The following is a 17170-nucleotide window of genomic DNA, read 5'->3' as shown; positions in this document are numbered from 1 at the left end:
AAAGTATGTGTTTGTAAGTTTCTTCTCTTAACTAGTTCACTGTACTAATAGTAAAAGTAACTGCATACTCAAATAAAATGACCACCCAGAAATACTTTAGTTTCTTTTTACCTGCCAAATTAAGTACAAACTCCTCACTCTTGAACCCTAAATCACTGTAACATTTTTAATCCATTTTAGACTTCCAATATTTTTCAAGAAATTTGAATAAATTTGTTCCTCTATAAGCATGCTCCTTATTGCCTCTCCCCATCCATTCTGTCATCATTCATGGAATTTGCACTTCACAGAGTCCCTTCCCTGGAGTCAATTGCTAAAGCCAAATAATGTGTCTATTCTGTCAAATGCCACTTTCTCATAAACATTGCAGTGGAATGTTACTTTTCCCAGGTTGTTCTTCCCCTCTTTCTTCCAAAAAGCATTTTCTGATTGCCTCATTTGGATACTCTCTCTGTTTACATAAAATTTTGATTTATCTCAGGGGAATTTGCAAAATATTTCTTTAGTGTTCATCACAATCTGGAGGAGCTGACAAGGGTGAAATATTTTTTCTGTGATACCAGAAGCACTGTGTCAGAATGAAGTCTTCTTGAAGCATGTGTAACTTGAAGCTCTCAGACCCTGAGAAAAGATGGAAGTTCTTTCTCTTTGGTGTGGGAAAGAAAACTCAAGGCTAAAAACAGTCAAAATGAGGAGTTCCCGTGGTGGCTCAGTGGTTAATGACTCCGACTAGGAACCATGAAGTTGCAGGTTCGATCCCTGGCCTGGCTCAGTGGGTTAAGGATCCAGTGTTGCCGTGAGCTGTGGTGTAGGTTTCAGACGTGGCTGGGATCCCTCGTTGCTGTGGCTGTGGTGTAGGCCAGTGGCTACAGCTCTGATTAGATCCCTTGCCTGGGAACCTCCATATGCCACAGGAGCAGCCCTAGAAAAGGCAAAAAGACAAAAAAATAAAATAAATTAAAAAATAATAAAAGGAGAAAAAAAATAAAAACAGTCAAACTGAGACTGATACCAAAAGTCATACAGGATAAGCCACCATTGCCAGCCTTATTGTTGTACTCCCTAATGGTCCATTCCTATGATCCTTCCTCATAATGCTAATTTATAAATGTAGATAGTGTTTTATAAGAGTTCAGGGTGCTTTAATAGAGATTAATTTTAGAGATACTAATAAATAAAGGGTATATAAGCAAGTGCATACATTTCTGTTTCTCCTATTTTGGTCCTTAGACCAGCAGCAACATCCTTAGCTGGGAACATGTGAGGAATGCTCCATGCAAGAACTTCTATATCATATTTGTATTCTTAACAAGAGCCCCACACAGTTTGTATAACAACAGAGTGCGAGAACTTCTGAGCTCAGATCACATGCTCTATCAGTTAATTACGTAGTGAGATGAGCACTTCACTGGTCACACAGCTATATGAAAATACTCTTTCTGCATAGTTAGAAGTATGAAAGTCATTAAAGAGATAAAAATATACCTAACTTGTTTCTACATGATGCATTTTATCAATTAACACTGACTAAAGGGGAATATAGCAATTTCAATAATCATTCTGTTTATTTGTAACAGAATGGTATAAAAATAGACCTGGATATGGTTATATAGGAATATGGTTTCCAGCTATATTGACAGCCATATGACTTTGGGTCATGATCAAATTTATCTGAGGATATTGTCTTAAATTTTAATTTTTTATGTTTCCCTATTGATCACAAGTCATACTGAGCATTGTGCTAGTCAATGGAGACCATATATATTTATGTTCCCTGGTGTGGTATAGATTTAGTTGTGAGATTTGCAGACTAGCTGGTTTATCTGGAATGCATGCTAGGCAGTTCCCTAGGCTTTAATTAATAGGTCTCCCCTCCTCACCTCAGTGATTTAACATCAATTCAGTGTCTCAGCCAAAACAATGAAAATCATTCCTTAGGCATTCAAGGACAAACCCTTTTATTTCAATTCTATTATTTAAATCCATAACTGTGATATATATAGCTTTTCAAGAGAATGAGAGATGACTTTGGATGATTCATGAGGTACCCAGATTCCATTACACAGTCTTGTTAACAAAATACCAAGCAGTCAGGATTAGTCTCAATTATTTAGAAATGAAAATGGAAATGTATAATCAGAAAAATATTCATAATGGTCACATATTAAACTATATTCATCTTAGATATAGATTTCATCTCTCTTTAGTATAATTTTCATCAGGAGTGTTAAAAACTGTGGTAGATGGTAATTTCAAAGTGTTTGCAGTGGAGTTCCCATTGTGGCTCAGAGGATCAAGAACCTGACCAGTATCCATGACGATGTGGGTTCAATCCCTGACCTCGCTCAGTAGGTTAAGGGATCTGGCATTGCCCAAGCTGTGGTGTGAGTCACAGATAAGGCTCAGATCTGGCGTTGCTGTGGCTGTGGTGAAGGCTGGCAGCTGCAGCTTTGATTTGACCCCTAGCCTGGGAACCTCCATGTGCCACACATGCGGCCCTAAAAAGACCAAAAAATAAATAAATAAATAAATAAATAAAAAATAAATAATCTAAGTGTTGACAACTCTGAACATTGAACAGGATTGTGAATTTCTCTATGGTTTTATCAGTACTCTTCAGTAAGAGACACTTGTAAAATGTACATCAAAGAGTGCAGTCATTACTCAAGATTACTTTCACTGTGTCGCAAAGGTTTGAGTCTAAGTCCCCTGATAAAGACGATTTTTTTTAGCTTAACCAAATAAACAAATGATAGCTATTTAGTTATGTTCAATACAGTTCCTTATATTTGGGATAATTAATTAAGGGGCTATTTATCAACCTTTTGCAGAGTAAACTGAATACATTTTATTGTAACAGAATTGAATGAAACAAATTTTAGAAATAATACACATACTTTTAATATACATATTTGGAACTGTTAATGTAAACAAATCTAACATGCTTACAATATCTGTTTTATATAATTTATATCGGAAAGAAAGAATCAACGCAATCATATGCAATATTACTAAATGATTTGTACAAAGTGAATAACTACATAGTTTCAGGAGTTCTGGGAAAAAATAAAGATTGTATTACCTAAAGAAAATGCCGCTTGTAATATTTTTTTTGAGGTTTCCCTTAACCTCCATTTCTAGTTGAGATTTTGAAATAAAGGTGATTCATGGTAAAAATAAGTTTGAGGAAGCCAAGAATTTTCACTCACTTTGCAATCCTGCATTACTAAATAAATCAGCACCCTTTATTCTTCAGTAGCTAACAAAATATTTTCACTTCACCAGCATATGGAATACATGACTCTCTTCCAAGGTCACTGTTGGCACCGTGCTGTAGATGCATTTGTTAGTTACTAAGTGACAAATCTAGAGCACAATATAAACAATAATCCCACTTATTTTAGGCTATGGAAGATCAACCCAAAATTCTTTCTAGATCTAGTCACTTAAAACTCCAATATATTATCGTTTTATTACCAGATAAATCTCATTTAAGTTGAATACTTTCTGTTCTCTTAAGTTTACCTCTTGATATAACTCATAGGAGAAAGCTTTATAGCTGGACGGGGCTATCAATGGCAGGGCAACATATTATTGTTGTTATTATAATGCAGTAAGCAGTCTATGGAACAGAAAATAGTTGAGAATATAGCTATAAAAGTTTTGAGTTCTGCCTTCCTTAAACATTTAGAATTTGCAATGATGAGCAGAACGTGTCAAAGAGAAGAGGATGATGAGAGGAATCTAATGGTAAGAGACACTTCTCAGGAAAGACTTTAAATGGCTGAATGAAAAGTGATTTGGGAGAGCCTGGGGTACAGAATGCCGCACTGGGACCCCATCATGACTGTTCCACCAAAGCATGTTGACAGCACAACCAAGGAAAAAGTCATCTGAACACGTACTGAACAATCCCTGTTGTCATGTACAGGTTTTCAGTTAAGCTATTTTTAAAACAGCTAAAGATGCTACATTACATTGTATGAGTAATGATGGATATGACAACAGACAGAGATGAATTATCTCAGACAGTCTGAAGACTTAAAATCACCCTACACTGAACATGTGGTATCTGAATCAATTTGAGAGCAAATTAATTTTGTCCTAGATTATCACTGTGAATTTGATCATGGGTTATATACTCTTTGTTTTTGTTGAAAGCAAAGTTATTGTAACTTCAATTATTCACTTATTAATTCAGTTATTGCTTCAGTTATTATGCAGTTATTGCAACGTCAACATCACAGAAGAATTGCAAGCCATGCTACTGCAGATTTTCAAACTACACATGGAATAGTTTTGCTCCACTCTGTTTTTAGTGGCATCTTTTTTTCTTTCTTTCTTTTTTTTTTTTTTTAACCAATTGAAACTACTAGAACTTGGGGATATTCGAATAGTCAAATAGTTGAAAAAAGTATTGATGGTAGCGAGAACAGTTTTTCCATGCATGGCTGCAAGAACAGAACTTAGTCTTTTTCACTATTGTTTAAAACCTCCCCTCACTTAGATAGTTTGAAAAGATGGCAAGTGTCAGGGATGAGGGGAAATTAAAAGTTCAAAGCCATTCCAATCCTGCTATTGTGTCATCAATGAAATATCCACGCCTACGTATATGAGCCAAATTCAATCAAATAAAAGCATAGAAAAATGTTTCTATCAATTAGGATTTTTTTAACCAGTCTACTAAAAGAAGAATGCATTTTCAGTGTCCTAGGAGTGAACACTATATAGAATATACATGGATGTTTTTATTAGAATGATATCAGTTAACATTTAACAGCAGATATGCTATAAAGAGAGAGTTTTAAAAGCTAAATATTTGTAAATCATGTGATACCACCAATGACAAAAACAAAATGATACTCAAAAGGAATATAAATATTTTGGCGGTAAAACTCTATACGTTAAAACATATAGACCCCCTCTTGCCTGAAATAAACATTACCCAAAACAGAACAGAAAATCAGTTCAAGCGATGATAGTAAGATATTTATCAACTTTGAGCATTTGCATAAATGGAGCAAAATCATTAAATTTACAAGACACAGTATCAGTACTGTTCCTTGTAATTATACATAGCTATAAATACATGCATATATAACTATTTTTAATCAGACATTTTTGAAGAGATGAGTGAACCATGTTCTACTTGTATTTTATAACGGATAAGCATCAGCGTAAGGAAGAAACAATCGTGAGTTTCAAATTCCTAACAAGAATGACCCCCGGTAAACTTGCTAGACTACAATATTTTTTAAGTCCTTAAGACCATCTAAAACTATGTGTTAACATGCTTTAGTGATATTATCAAACCAGTCAAACACAGGTAAACTATTGTAGCATTTTATAAAAATAGAAATGTGACCTATACTTTGCTACTTTCCTTGTTCCTCTTTATTTCAGCATGCCATCAACAGGGGTTCCTACCACTTATTAAAAATTGAAAGGCCACAGCTATAAACTCTTAGAAACATGATAGGCAACCATTTACAGCAGGTTTTGGAGTTTTTTAATGTTTGCCTGGAGTTGCTGAAAAACATCTATACCTTAAATCTCCCCAAATCTGATGGATAGTTGCCTGTACCATACCTGTCCATTTCAGTAGTAATTGAAAACAGCATTTTAAAGTAAAAAATTCATTCTTGCCATTCTGACAAGTATGGTTTTGTGAGAAGACTATTAGAAGTTGAATATCCTCCATGGCCTCTACTTCTCTTGTGAAATAAGACAAAAAGAGTAATCTATTAACACACAGTAAGTTGTCGAGCTTACAAACAACTTCGGGAGTGAAAAATCCCTGTAAAAATGCTAATTCTACACATACACAATTTACAGATAAATTTTTAACCTAAACTATTTTTATAATAATTTTTATGCCTTAAAACCTTGCTAATATTCAAATGGCAAGGAAATCATGGTGTATATAAATATTCAAGATCAAAAGAAAATGAAAGATTATTTAATATTGTCCTAATAAATAAGTAGTATAATTCTAAAACACAGTGGAAGGCATTTTAACTCTTAGCAGAAATATTTTTTTCTAATGAAAACCTTTTCTTCCTCATTTTTTTTTTTTGGCCTAAACAACAAAAGATAAAAAGATAGAAGAAATCAAACTGGTAAATGATATTAACACCAATAACAAGAACAAATATCCTTATTGCTCCTACATGAGTAGAAGGTATTTAATTTTCACTAAGAAATTGTGTTAATGCATCAAGGAATTTGGTGGTCCTTTGTTCAGTTGCTACTCCAGTGTACTAAATCCCATCTATTTACTTTCTATGTTGACGTTATTACTGTCCCTAACAAGAAAACATGCCTTGGAGTTCCCGTCGTGGCGCAGTGGTTAACGAATCCGACTAGGAACCATGAGGTTGCGGGTTCGGTCCCTGCCCTTGCTCAGTGGGTTAATGATTCGGCGTTGCCGTGAGCTATGGTGTAGGTTGCAGACGCGGCTCGGATCCCGCGTTGCTGTAGCTCTGGCGTAGGCCGGTGGCTACAGCTCCAATTGGACCCCTAGCCTGGGAACCTCCATATGCCGCGGGAGCGGCCCAAGAAATAGCAACAACAACAACAACAACAAAAAAGACAAAAGACAAAAAAAAAACCATGTCTTTATATTAATTGTCTTGACTTTGTACTTCTTTTGGCTTTGATTCTTTGGCCAATATATTTGCCTTACAAAATAAGAGCCTAGAAGCAAGGGGGCATTGATGCTTGAAGCACTTGTAGTGTTCTAAATTTACTATGAGAGGACTGAAAAGTAAATGAATTCTTCTCCCACCAAAGTCACGCAAGGACATTTCTAATGGCCGGAAGCAGCCCTTGGTGATTTAGAGGGAGACTGTCAGGTCACCCTTCATGTAGGGCTGTGTAGGTCCAGATTGCTTCCTTTTGCTATGACTTGAGTTAAATGTATAGTTGAAAGCTGCCCTTCACATTTCTTTCTCAGCTGATAAATTTGGTTGTCTTGCCCATGTGACGGGATACATGTACATAACACTGAAGGGCTCATAGTCATCATTTTGTATGTGTAGTCAAGGAAAGGGAATTCATTTTGCAATTTTTGGGGTTGTTATTTGGCAGTTCTATCGTCTGTGATAGTGACCAATCCAGCAAAATACTGGAAAGTTTTCAAACTCATGCAATCAAAACAATGTGAATGATTGGTAAGGGTTTTTTGTTTTTGTTTTCAAAAGATTCAATTCATAAGAGTGAAATCCAAGGAGTTTCTCATAACTAACCATCTATTTGAACAATTTCTTTGCCATTTGACTATGATGAAAATCAAATAAAATCTATTACCTTGTATCTAATAGCATGATAATAAAATTGCAGAACTTTAACAATTAGTAGGGCTCACCCATCCTTGTCTCACAGGTGTTACTGATATGCGTTTAATATATACTATATACTAGTTATTTCATATACTAATATACTAGTTATTTCATACCCCAAAGATTATCTCCCTTTAAGACTATTAAATCTCAGAACTGATGACCATTCACCAGTTCATAGAGAAATGTCATTTTCATTTAAAGTCATTAGTTAAAAAGGAAAAAGAGCCATTAGTTAAAAAAAAAAGAATGCAGGTCCTGAGTAACTAAAAATAGGCTTATTTTCATTTCCAATTCCTCCTGTCTGTTTCTGAATTCACTGTCATTATCTCTTTATATTCATAATAATAATTTCCTTAATTGTATTTCAAAGTCAATCTGTTAGAGGTGGTGTTAGAGTCATACACTTACAGTCTGTGATTTTTAGTGTCCTCTTGACTTCTCCGCTTCCGGATCCCCCACAACCATCTTCGTCGTCACAGTCCCCGCTGACCTGCTCAGCCGCGCCACCACCACTGCCCGTGTGACGTTCCCACTTACTGGGTTTGGGTGACCTCCCCTGTAACAACTAAATATGGATACCGAAAACCTTAATTAATAGCGAATTCAAATCATCCAAGGAAGCTATCCAAAAACATATAGATAATAGAATTATGTCCTTAAATGTATCCTCTGTTTCCATGCAGACACCTTACCAAAGCAAGTGTGCAAGAAAGATAAAAACTGCTGAAATAATAATAAATAATGGACAAGGGAGTTCCGTCATGGCACAGCAGAAACAATCCAACTAGGAACCATGAGGTTGTGGGTTCGATCCTTAGCCTTGCTCAGTGCATTGAGGATCTGACGTTGCCATGAGCTGTGGTGTGGGTCACAGACACGGCTAGGATCCCACATTGCTGTGGTTGTGTTGTAGGCCGGCAGCTGTAGCTCCGATGCAACCCCTAACGTGGAAATCTCCATATGCCCTGGGTGCAGCCCCTAAAAAGACAAAAGGCAATAATAATAACAATAATAATGGCCAAGGCCTTTCAGGTATAAAGAGTTACAGTCTGCATATTAGCTATGTGATACAGCTTTGGATAAGCCTTTGGAAAGTGAATGATGCCAGGTTTTCTTACTCCTGGATATTCTGGCTAGAGAAAATTCTGTTTCTGACTCAAAGATTTTAAAATCAAACTTATGGGGAGTTCCCGTCATGGCTCAGTGGTTAACGAATCCGACTAGGAACCTGAGATTGCAGGTTCGATCCCTGGCCTTGCTCAGTGGGTTAAGGATCCAGCTTGCCATGAGCTGTGGTGCAGGATGCAGACGCGGCTCGGATCCCGCATTGCTGTGGCTCTGGTGTAGGCTGGTGGCTACAGCTCCGATTGGACCCCTAGCCTGGGAACCTCCATATGCCTCGGGAGCGGCTCAAGAAATGGCAAAAAGACAAGAATAAATAAATAAATAAATAAATAAATAAATAAATAAATAAAACCAAACTCATGGTTATCAAGAAGAGAGGGAGGGATAAGTTAGGAGGTTGGTATTAACATATACACACTACTACATATAAAACAAAAAGTAGCAAGAACCTACTGTATAGCACAGGAAAATCTACTCGATACCATGCAATAACTTATACGGGAAAAGAATCTGAAAAAGAATCAGTATATGTATACATGCTACTACATATAAAACAAAAAGTAGCAAGAACCTACTGTATAGCACTGAAAAATCTACTCAATACCATGCAATAACTTATACGGGAAAAGAATCTGAAAAAGAATCGGTATATGTATACATATAACTGTTTCACTTTGCTGTACACCTGAAACTAACACAACATTCGTCAGTCAACTATACTCCAATAAAATTTAAAAAGAGAGAGGGAATCCTCTGCTTCAGAATACACGGTGTTTAAGCAGGGTAAATCAAACTCCAAATACAACATAGTATTAGTATAATGGCTGATAATACCGTACTGTTTTGCAAACCAATGGTCCAACATTTCTCCAAAAGAAAAGCACTATTATTCCAGAAAAGATTCAGTCAAAAGAATGTAGAAATTCAGACATATACATGTATAATTTTGTTCAAACTTTCTTGTATCAAATACAAAGTCCAATGCACATGGCACAGAACTGAACCTTGGAACAAAAGACTTGGGTCACTTATGAAATTTAACCAACTTCTTGACCTTGGTTCTCAACTATTTCATTTACTTTTATGAGCAAAAGCGGTGAAATAGTCATTTTCGCCTACAGCACGGGAGTGCTGGTAATATTCCTGAATAATATTGGAAATATCCGAGTTCATTTTCAAAAAGGTGATGTTATGAATAACAGAAAATTTCACTTAAAGCTAAAACTGAGTAAAATGATCCAATATGTGACATTGGCTTCTCTAAGGCAGTTTCAGAGGACACATGACCCAGCAGGAACACAAGCGGGTACTGCCGTATTATGAATGAAGTATATCGCGGCTGAACAGTTAATGCGCATGCAAATTTTCAGTACTTTATAGAAGTACTAGGGTTGTCATGTCTATTGATTAGCAAACACATGATAAACAAACACATGACTCAAGAATAGCATTTTATATTGAAAATGATAGAGCAAAATAAACTCAGTACATGTAAGAGATATTTAGCATTTAAGAACACTAATAGTAAGCAACTGAACACGGAGAACTGGTAAACTTTCAAAATTGAAATTACGTTGCAAATTCTGAAGTGTTCCATTTCCTTAAATTTATTTTCCCTAATCAGAATGAAATGTTAAAATAATTTGACAATAATTTAAAATTCTGATCAGAATTTATTTCTATTACCCAGCATTGCCCAAGTGTTAATAGAGGTTAACTTTTGAAAGGCTTCTTTCACAGCCATATGAATTTTGGATTATGTTTAACAAAGCTTCTTATTGTCTTTAATGCACAGATATGTATGCTACTTCCTGTAGGAGGTATGGCAGTGGGGAAATACAAACATGTAACAAAGCATACAAAAATTCAAAAATCTGAAAAATGAAGGGTAAAATAAATTGCGTATTTTATACAAAAAATATTAGGATTCCCACTGTTGCACTGCAGGTTAAGAATCCGATGGCAGGAGTTCCTTTCATGGCTCAGGGGTTAATGAAACTGACTAGGATCCATGAGGATGCAGGTTCAATCCCTGGCCTTGCTCAGTGGGTTAAAGATCCGGCATTGCTGTGAGTTGGTATAGGTTGCAGATGCAGCTCGGATTCCCATGTGGCTATGGCTGTGGCTATGGCGTAGGCCAGCAGCTGTAGCACTGATTTGACCCCTAGCCTAGGAACTTCCATATGCCACAGGTGGGGCCCTTAAAAAAAAAAAAGAGAGAATCTGACTGCAGTGGCTCTGGTCACTGCTGAGACATTGGTTTGATTCCTGGCCAGGCGCATTGAGTTAAGGGCTCTGTGTAAAGTTCACAGCTGAGGCTCAGATTCAATCCCTGCCCCAGGAACTTCCATATGCCACAGTTGCAGCCAAAAAAATTAAATATAGGACTCAGAGGCCCAAGAGACTCAGGTTCTGACCTGTATCATATATTAAGCATGGGACAGTGGGCAAATTTCTGAATAACTCAGCTCTTCCATACCTAAAATCAGGATAATAATATACCTGAGTCATTCTTATTATGAGAAAAAATATATCAAGTATACTGCATTATATTGGCATAGTAAGCTTAATATATTTTGGGAGTTCCCATCATGACTCAGTGGAAAAAATGTGACTAGTATCCATGAGGATGCATGTTCCATCTTTGGCCTCACTCAGTGGGTCAGGATCTGGTGTTCCCATGAGCTATGCTATAGGTCATAGACATAGCTCAGGTCCTGTGTTGCTATGGCTGTGGCGTAGGCCAGCGACTACAGCTCAGATTCAGTCCCTAGCCTGGGAACCTCCATATGCCGCAGGTGAGGCCCTAAAAAAAAAACAAAAAAATTAACATATTTTGAAAATTATCTTTGTTATTATTTATTCTATTGCAATATTGGTTAAACACTCAGGACCTGTTAACTGAAAATTTAGTTGATAAAGAATTCAATTACATGACTTAGACTAAAAATTTTCAGAGTATTATCTGACAAGTACAATGAAAGCCAAAATTGCTGATGATGTGTTTTTCCGTTTGCCTCTGGCACTTTTGCCCAACATTTTCCCATTTTGACTTACTTTCCCAACTAACTTTCCCAATACGTTCTTCCACTATTTTATTGAGACCTTGGTCAGAACAAGAGGGAATTTCATGAATAGTACCAACAATATTTAAGTCACGAAGATCCTATCCAATAAATTTGAACTCAAAAATGCCAACAGAAAGATAGCACATATAAAACATTTTCTGTTTTAAGTAACTGGTTCCGGTTAAAAGTGATTAAATGCATTAGATATCAGATAAATTGGAATTGGGCTCTCAATCCTACAACTGAATTCTACAAGTAATCTGGATGATCCTGGAAGAGAATTCTATTTTAGGGCCTCCAAACTGAGTCAAGCTTGGCTGACAAATTGACTTCAGTTTTGTAAGACTCTGAACCAAGAAAGCCAAGCAGTGAGTCCACTTGGACTTCTGAACTTTGAAACTTCGAGGTCATAAATAGATATAATTTTAAACTGCTAATTCAGTAGTTATTGTTTATATATAGCAAGAGAAAAAAAAATATACTCCCTAACTCCTAAATGTGGCACATTTATTTCTTGGTGATCTTTTTGTTTGGTCTCTTTTGATTTCTGGGAACTCATCCTCACATATTCCTCAGAAAAAAGGGGTCAACATTTCCATAATTTACCACCATACCGAGAAGATAGAACACTTGGAAACAAGATCTCAGATTTCACCTTTTTCTATTTTGCAGTTTCTCTGCCTCTTCACAATCCTTCTCACTGTTTTCCAAGAGTCTGGACAAGAGACCTAATCACTCTTTCCCAAATATATACATGATTCCATTTGATCCATGCATCCATGTGCCCATAAACCCAGCTTTCTCTGGTAGAGTCAACATCTCCTTCTCCTCTGCAAGAAGAGTCCACTTTATATATGTTCATTTTCTTACTGCTCAATCATCACACATCCACAAAATTTATTTTCATTCTCACAAATATAATAATACTTAATTTGTGAAAATTCCCCATAAATGATTAAACAAAAACAATGAGCTTTTAACAGTTCTTTATGTAAAATTCCACTTCTTTTGGACTCAACTATTCTTCCTTGTTTGATCTTCGTTCTCCTCACACTTCCAAAACAAGGAAAATAAATGTTTCAGTGAATAACAGAAATCCTCTGTTCCTTCTTTTTCGGTCTCTTTCTGGGAACCCATCCTAACAGATTGTGTTCTCACCTATATCCAAATTACAGACAAGTCTTTTTTTTTTTTTTTTGGTCTTTTTGCTATTTCTTTGGGCCGCTTCTGTGGCATATGGAGGTTCCCAGGCGAGGGGTTGAATCGGAGCTGTAGCCACCGGCCTACGCCAGAGCCACAGCAACACGGGATCCGAGCCGCGTCTGCAACCTACACCACAGCTCACGGCAACGCCGGATCGTTAACCCACTGAGCAAGGGCAGGGACCGAACCCGCAACCTCAGGGTTCCTAGTCGGATTCGTTAACCACTGCACCACGACGGGAACTCCTTATAGGCAAGTCTTTATCTGCAGCCTTTGCTACTCTTTAGTTCACCACTAAGCAGCAGATGGATATACAATGTGCTCTACGACTTGGTGTCTTACAATAGAATTGTTCATCTACACTATTCATGTATCATTACAATTTATCTCCCCAACTCCCTCCTCATAAGGGACATTGGTCTCTTCTGCCCACTACCACCATATTAGTTTCCTCAAATCAATACTTTCATAACGTCGGTTCTCTGCCTTAGTGTTTGTTTGTTGTTGTTTTTTTTTGTCAGTTTTTAGTGTCAAAACTTCCTGGTTTCCAACATGGTTCCAGCAGAGAAATTCAATCTAGACGGATGAGCCATAGAAAAACATGCTGGGGTAAAAGGTTTGGGAAATTCATACTATGGCCCCTTCTTGAGATCTATGCGCTAAAGGCTCCTGGGGAATCTTACGGTTAATCACCCTGGTTCAGTTGACATTCACCTTTTACTTTCCAAAGTAACATAAGCAAATTAGCCCCTCCCCTCACTCAACAGCCATTGACATAGTTTTGGAAATGAGCCTAGGAAAGAAAAAGTTCTAATTTATCCTCCAGTCAAGGTTCCACAAAATAGACAGTTTTAAAAAAATTATATCTAAAACAGGTCCCCACCAGCACCCAAATTCTGCTGTAGTTTGTTTTTCTCACAGAAATTACATGAATTTATATGTCTATAATTTTGTTCATGCTGTTTCATACTCTCCTCTTTATCATTATTATTGTCATAAACAGCAGGGCCTGATATCACTAACCTAATTATGTCTTTGAAGCAGGGAACTCATATAGGAGCAAAAATGTCTGCCCTTCATCCTCACACTGCCTTGGCTTTGAGTTTGACCAAATGTAAAGACGATGGCATTTTGCACACTTGAACCGACTCCCCTGTCATGGAGGGTAGAAAGTCGATCAATACATACATATTTATGGAACAGAGAAAAGGGCATGACTTGGAGCTTCAGCCACACATTAATTGTGTGCCTTTAAGGAAATCACTTAAGCCCATTCAAACTCATTTTATTCTATTGCATACTAAAGCAAGGGAAAGAACTTTATATGCTATAAAGCACTATACTCATTCACAGTGTTCTGTGTAAGACACTGCATCCATACAACTGAGATGCCTATGAAGTAAGGGCAAAGTGAGAAAAAAAAATTCAACAACTTCGAGGGTGCTCTTTTTTTTCCTCAATGCCATTCAATTTGTGCAGTCAGCTGATCAGCTGAAAATAGTCAGTTTTGATGACTGATGCTTCCTGCTTATGTTTAATTGGTTTAGGAAGCTCATCAGGGATGCTATCTTGGAGGATGAATTTGGTCAGTAGAATATCTGATGACTCTGAGGCAAATGTATTTCTTTCAGCTGGTGAATTAATCTCTCAATAGACTCAATTTGCTTTTTACTAACTGTCTGGCAATATCCCATAGTTGCAATAGCCTTTCAGACGCTTACAATAAAATCTGGCTATAGATGGCTCATATACACATGTTTGCTGTGAAAGAGAAATATATTCATCACATTCAACAACTTCCAAACGTGAGAGCAACAGAACGTGCTTCAAAATCCAATATGTAACAACATATCTCTAAAATATTCCTTCCATTCTTTTACAATCATTTACACAGACATACAAGTAAACGTGTTTAGAACACACTAGTTATCACATATGTAAGTCTTGTCATCTTTTCAAATATGGACATGATGAAATATGCTGTTTCACAATTTTGTATTATTGACGGGTATATACGTTGCTAAAAATTTAAATGTTGATAGAAAAATTTCGAACTGGAAATCTGAAGGGTAGAAAAACTTGTACTTTCAAGTCATCATTAATAAAATGTCTCTAAGGAATACATTTCAAGTACAGACAAAAGATTCTCTATGTATAAATACAGGCAAATATATACAAGTGTATGAATTTAATTTTGTTATAAAGCAATTGGTATCTGTACTTTCATACAGTTTAAGTAAGAACCTATGAAGAACTGTATGGAAAATAGGAAAACAAGAGAAGCTTATAACAGTTTAAAATAGGAACTCTGATTCAAAATTCTTTATGATGCATTTTTTAAACGCATCTCTGTAACATATTTCAGATGAGACTTTTTTAAAACAACCTCTTTATATAGCATACCCTCATTATATTGTTTTTTGCAGTTTAACTTCCCTTTTCTCAAAAGTCTAGTACTACTCTCATCTATACTCCAACCCACACCACCTAATTTTCACCTTCTTCACTCATCGTTTTTCATCTGTTACTTGTTTTTCTTATAGCAAACTTTCCCACTCTGTTTCAAACTCAGAAAATATTTTATCCACATAACCTAAATACCACAAATCTCCAGATTATATTAAGGATTATATTTTCAAAAACAGTTAAACCTTTATGGACTATTCTGCCTAAAGAGCCAAGTACATTTTACAATATGTCATGTTACGTTAAGTTGACCAGACCCAGAAGTCATTTCTGTAGGATTTCTTGTCAGTGTTTGCTTTAAGTTTGCGCTTTCTGATCTCAGTTTCTGTGGCACTGGTAATTTGAAAGGTCACTGTTCTGTGACATTTGGTTTATGCAATGCAGTCTTGCAATTTATAAAAGTCTTGTGATTTTGTAAATAGAATACTGAACTTAGAAAAGACCTACTCCATTCACGCTCTTAAACTGCAAGGAACTCATTTGTTCCCTTTCCCCCTGATCCTCACCTCTGGCTCCAAATGTGGCCAGTTCCCATTCTCTGAGGTACCACAACAAAAGTGACAAGGTAAGTTTATAATTAATGAGTGTCCCAGTCCAAACCCTAAACTAGATCTCACAGGTGAATGAAAACTAGAGGCTGGTGAGCTAAGAGTAGGCATAAAAGGGAAACAGGGACATAACCTCAAGTAGGACTTGGGAAACTTGTTGACCCCAGTGAGGAAGTGTGCATGCCAAACATTATCAGTGATCAAATGGCTCCTGCGAAATGTCTATGTGAAAGCATACCAAGGACCGGAAAAGAATTGGTGAGAAGCAAAATGACCTTTCTTTCAAGACAACCTCAGAGTTACTGTTGGAAACTTTGGTCAAAACATCCATGCTAAGTCATCTGGATGGGAACAGAGGAGCCCTAACAGGAGTAGAGGAAGAAACAAGGACATTTGGGGAGTAAGCAACATATAATGACCCTGAGGCAGGAGGAGAGGAGAAGAAAGGTGGAAATTACAAGTAAATCTAAAAAATGTTTCATGTTTTATGGAATAATCAGATGTATAATGAAAAATTCTCATTTTATTTATGACAATTATACTTTTGAAAAATTTTTTTAAATTAAAATCATTTTCTTGATACCACATCTTACTTCAAAGCAATTTATTTTCTAAACCATTGTTTCATGTTCACCAACATACACCCTCACAAGACTATATATATATATATATATATATATATATAGCCACCCACCAATATTACAGACAGAAACCATAATCCAGGATTCTAGCTGACCCAGGTTCATCTATGATTGAAATTAAAAGGCATTCTAAAGAAGAATGTTCAGGAGTTCCCATCGTGGCTCAGTGGTTAACGAATCTGACTAGGAACCATGAGGTTGCGGGTTCGATCGCTGACCTTGCTCAGTGGGTTAGAGATCCAGCGTTGCTTTGAGCTGTGGTGTAGGTCTCAGATGCGGCTCGGATCCCGCATTGCTGTGGCTCTGGTGTAGGCTGGCGGCTGCAGCTCCAATTAGACCCCAAGCCTGAGAACCTCCATATGCCACAGGAGTGGCCCAATAAAATGGCAAAAAGACAAAAAAAAAAAAAGAGGAAAGAATGTTCAGGTATTAAATAATTCTATTATTTTACATTTCTGTGGTATGGAATAAATTTATATTGTTTATGATGTGATTTATGATTGTGAAGTCATGTTTTTTAACATCTCAAAAGCTCTGTCTCTTTAACTAGATCTTCATATGCATTGGGGTATATTTAAACATTGACCAAAGCAGTAGAGACTCACATGTAATTTTGCCCCAAATGTATGGTGACTTGTGCACTGAATTTCTTCAGGAAACTGTCTCTGCCTGGTATGGGTGTTCTACCAGTTAAAGGTGAAAGTAACCTATTGTTGAGAACATGCTTAACTATTTGCCTGGTTAACCCATATCATCTTCCTGACATTACAGAGCCC

General features: G+C 36.7%; 1 protein-coding gene across 1 annotated transcript in view; it reads right to left on the bottom strand.

Moving 5' to 3' along the window:
* GPC5 (glypican 5) overlaps nucleotides 1-17170 on the bottom strand; it is a 1373090-nt gene that overhangs the window by 692264 nt on the left and 663656 nt on the right. Inside the window, exon 7 of the mRNA XM_047756327.1 lies at nucleotides 7752-7908. Within this exon, the coding sequence (XP_047612283.1) occupies nucleotides 7752-7908 (157 nt within the window). The remainder of the gene's footprint in view (nucleotides 1-7751; nucleotides 7909-17170) is intronic.

This window comes from Phacochoerus africanus, chromosome 13 (assembly GCF_016906955.1).
Source record: "Phacochoerus africanus isolate WHEZ1 chromosome 13, ROS_Pafr_v1, whole genome shotgun sequence".
Taxonomy (NCBI): Eukaryota; Metazoa; Chordata; class Mammalia; order Artiodactyla; family Suidae; genus Phacochoerus; species Phacochoerus africanus.
This window is presented reverse-complemented; position numbering and strand designations above follow the sequence as displayed.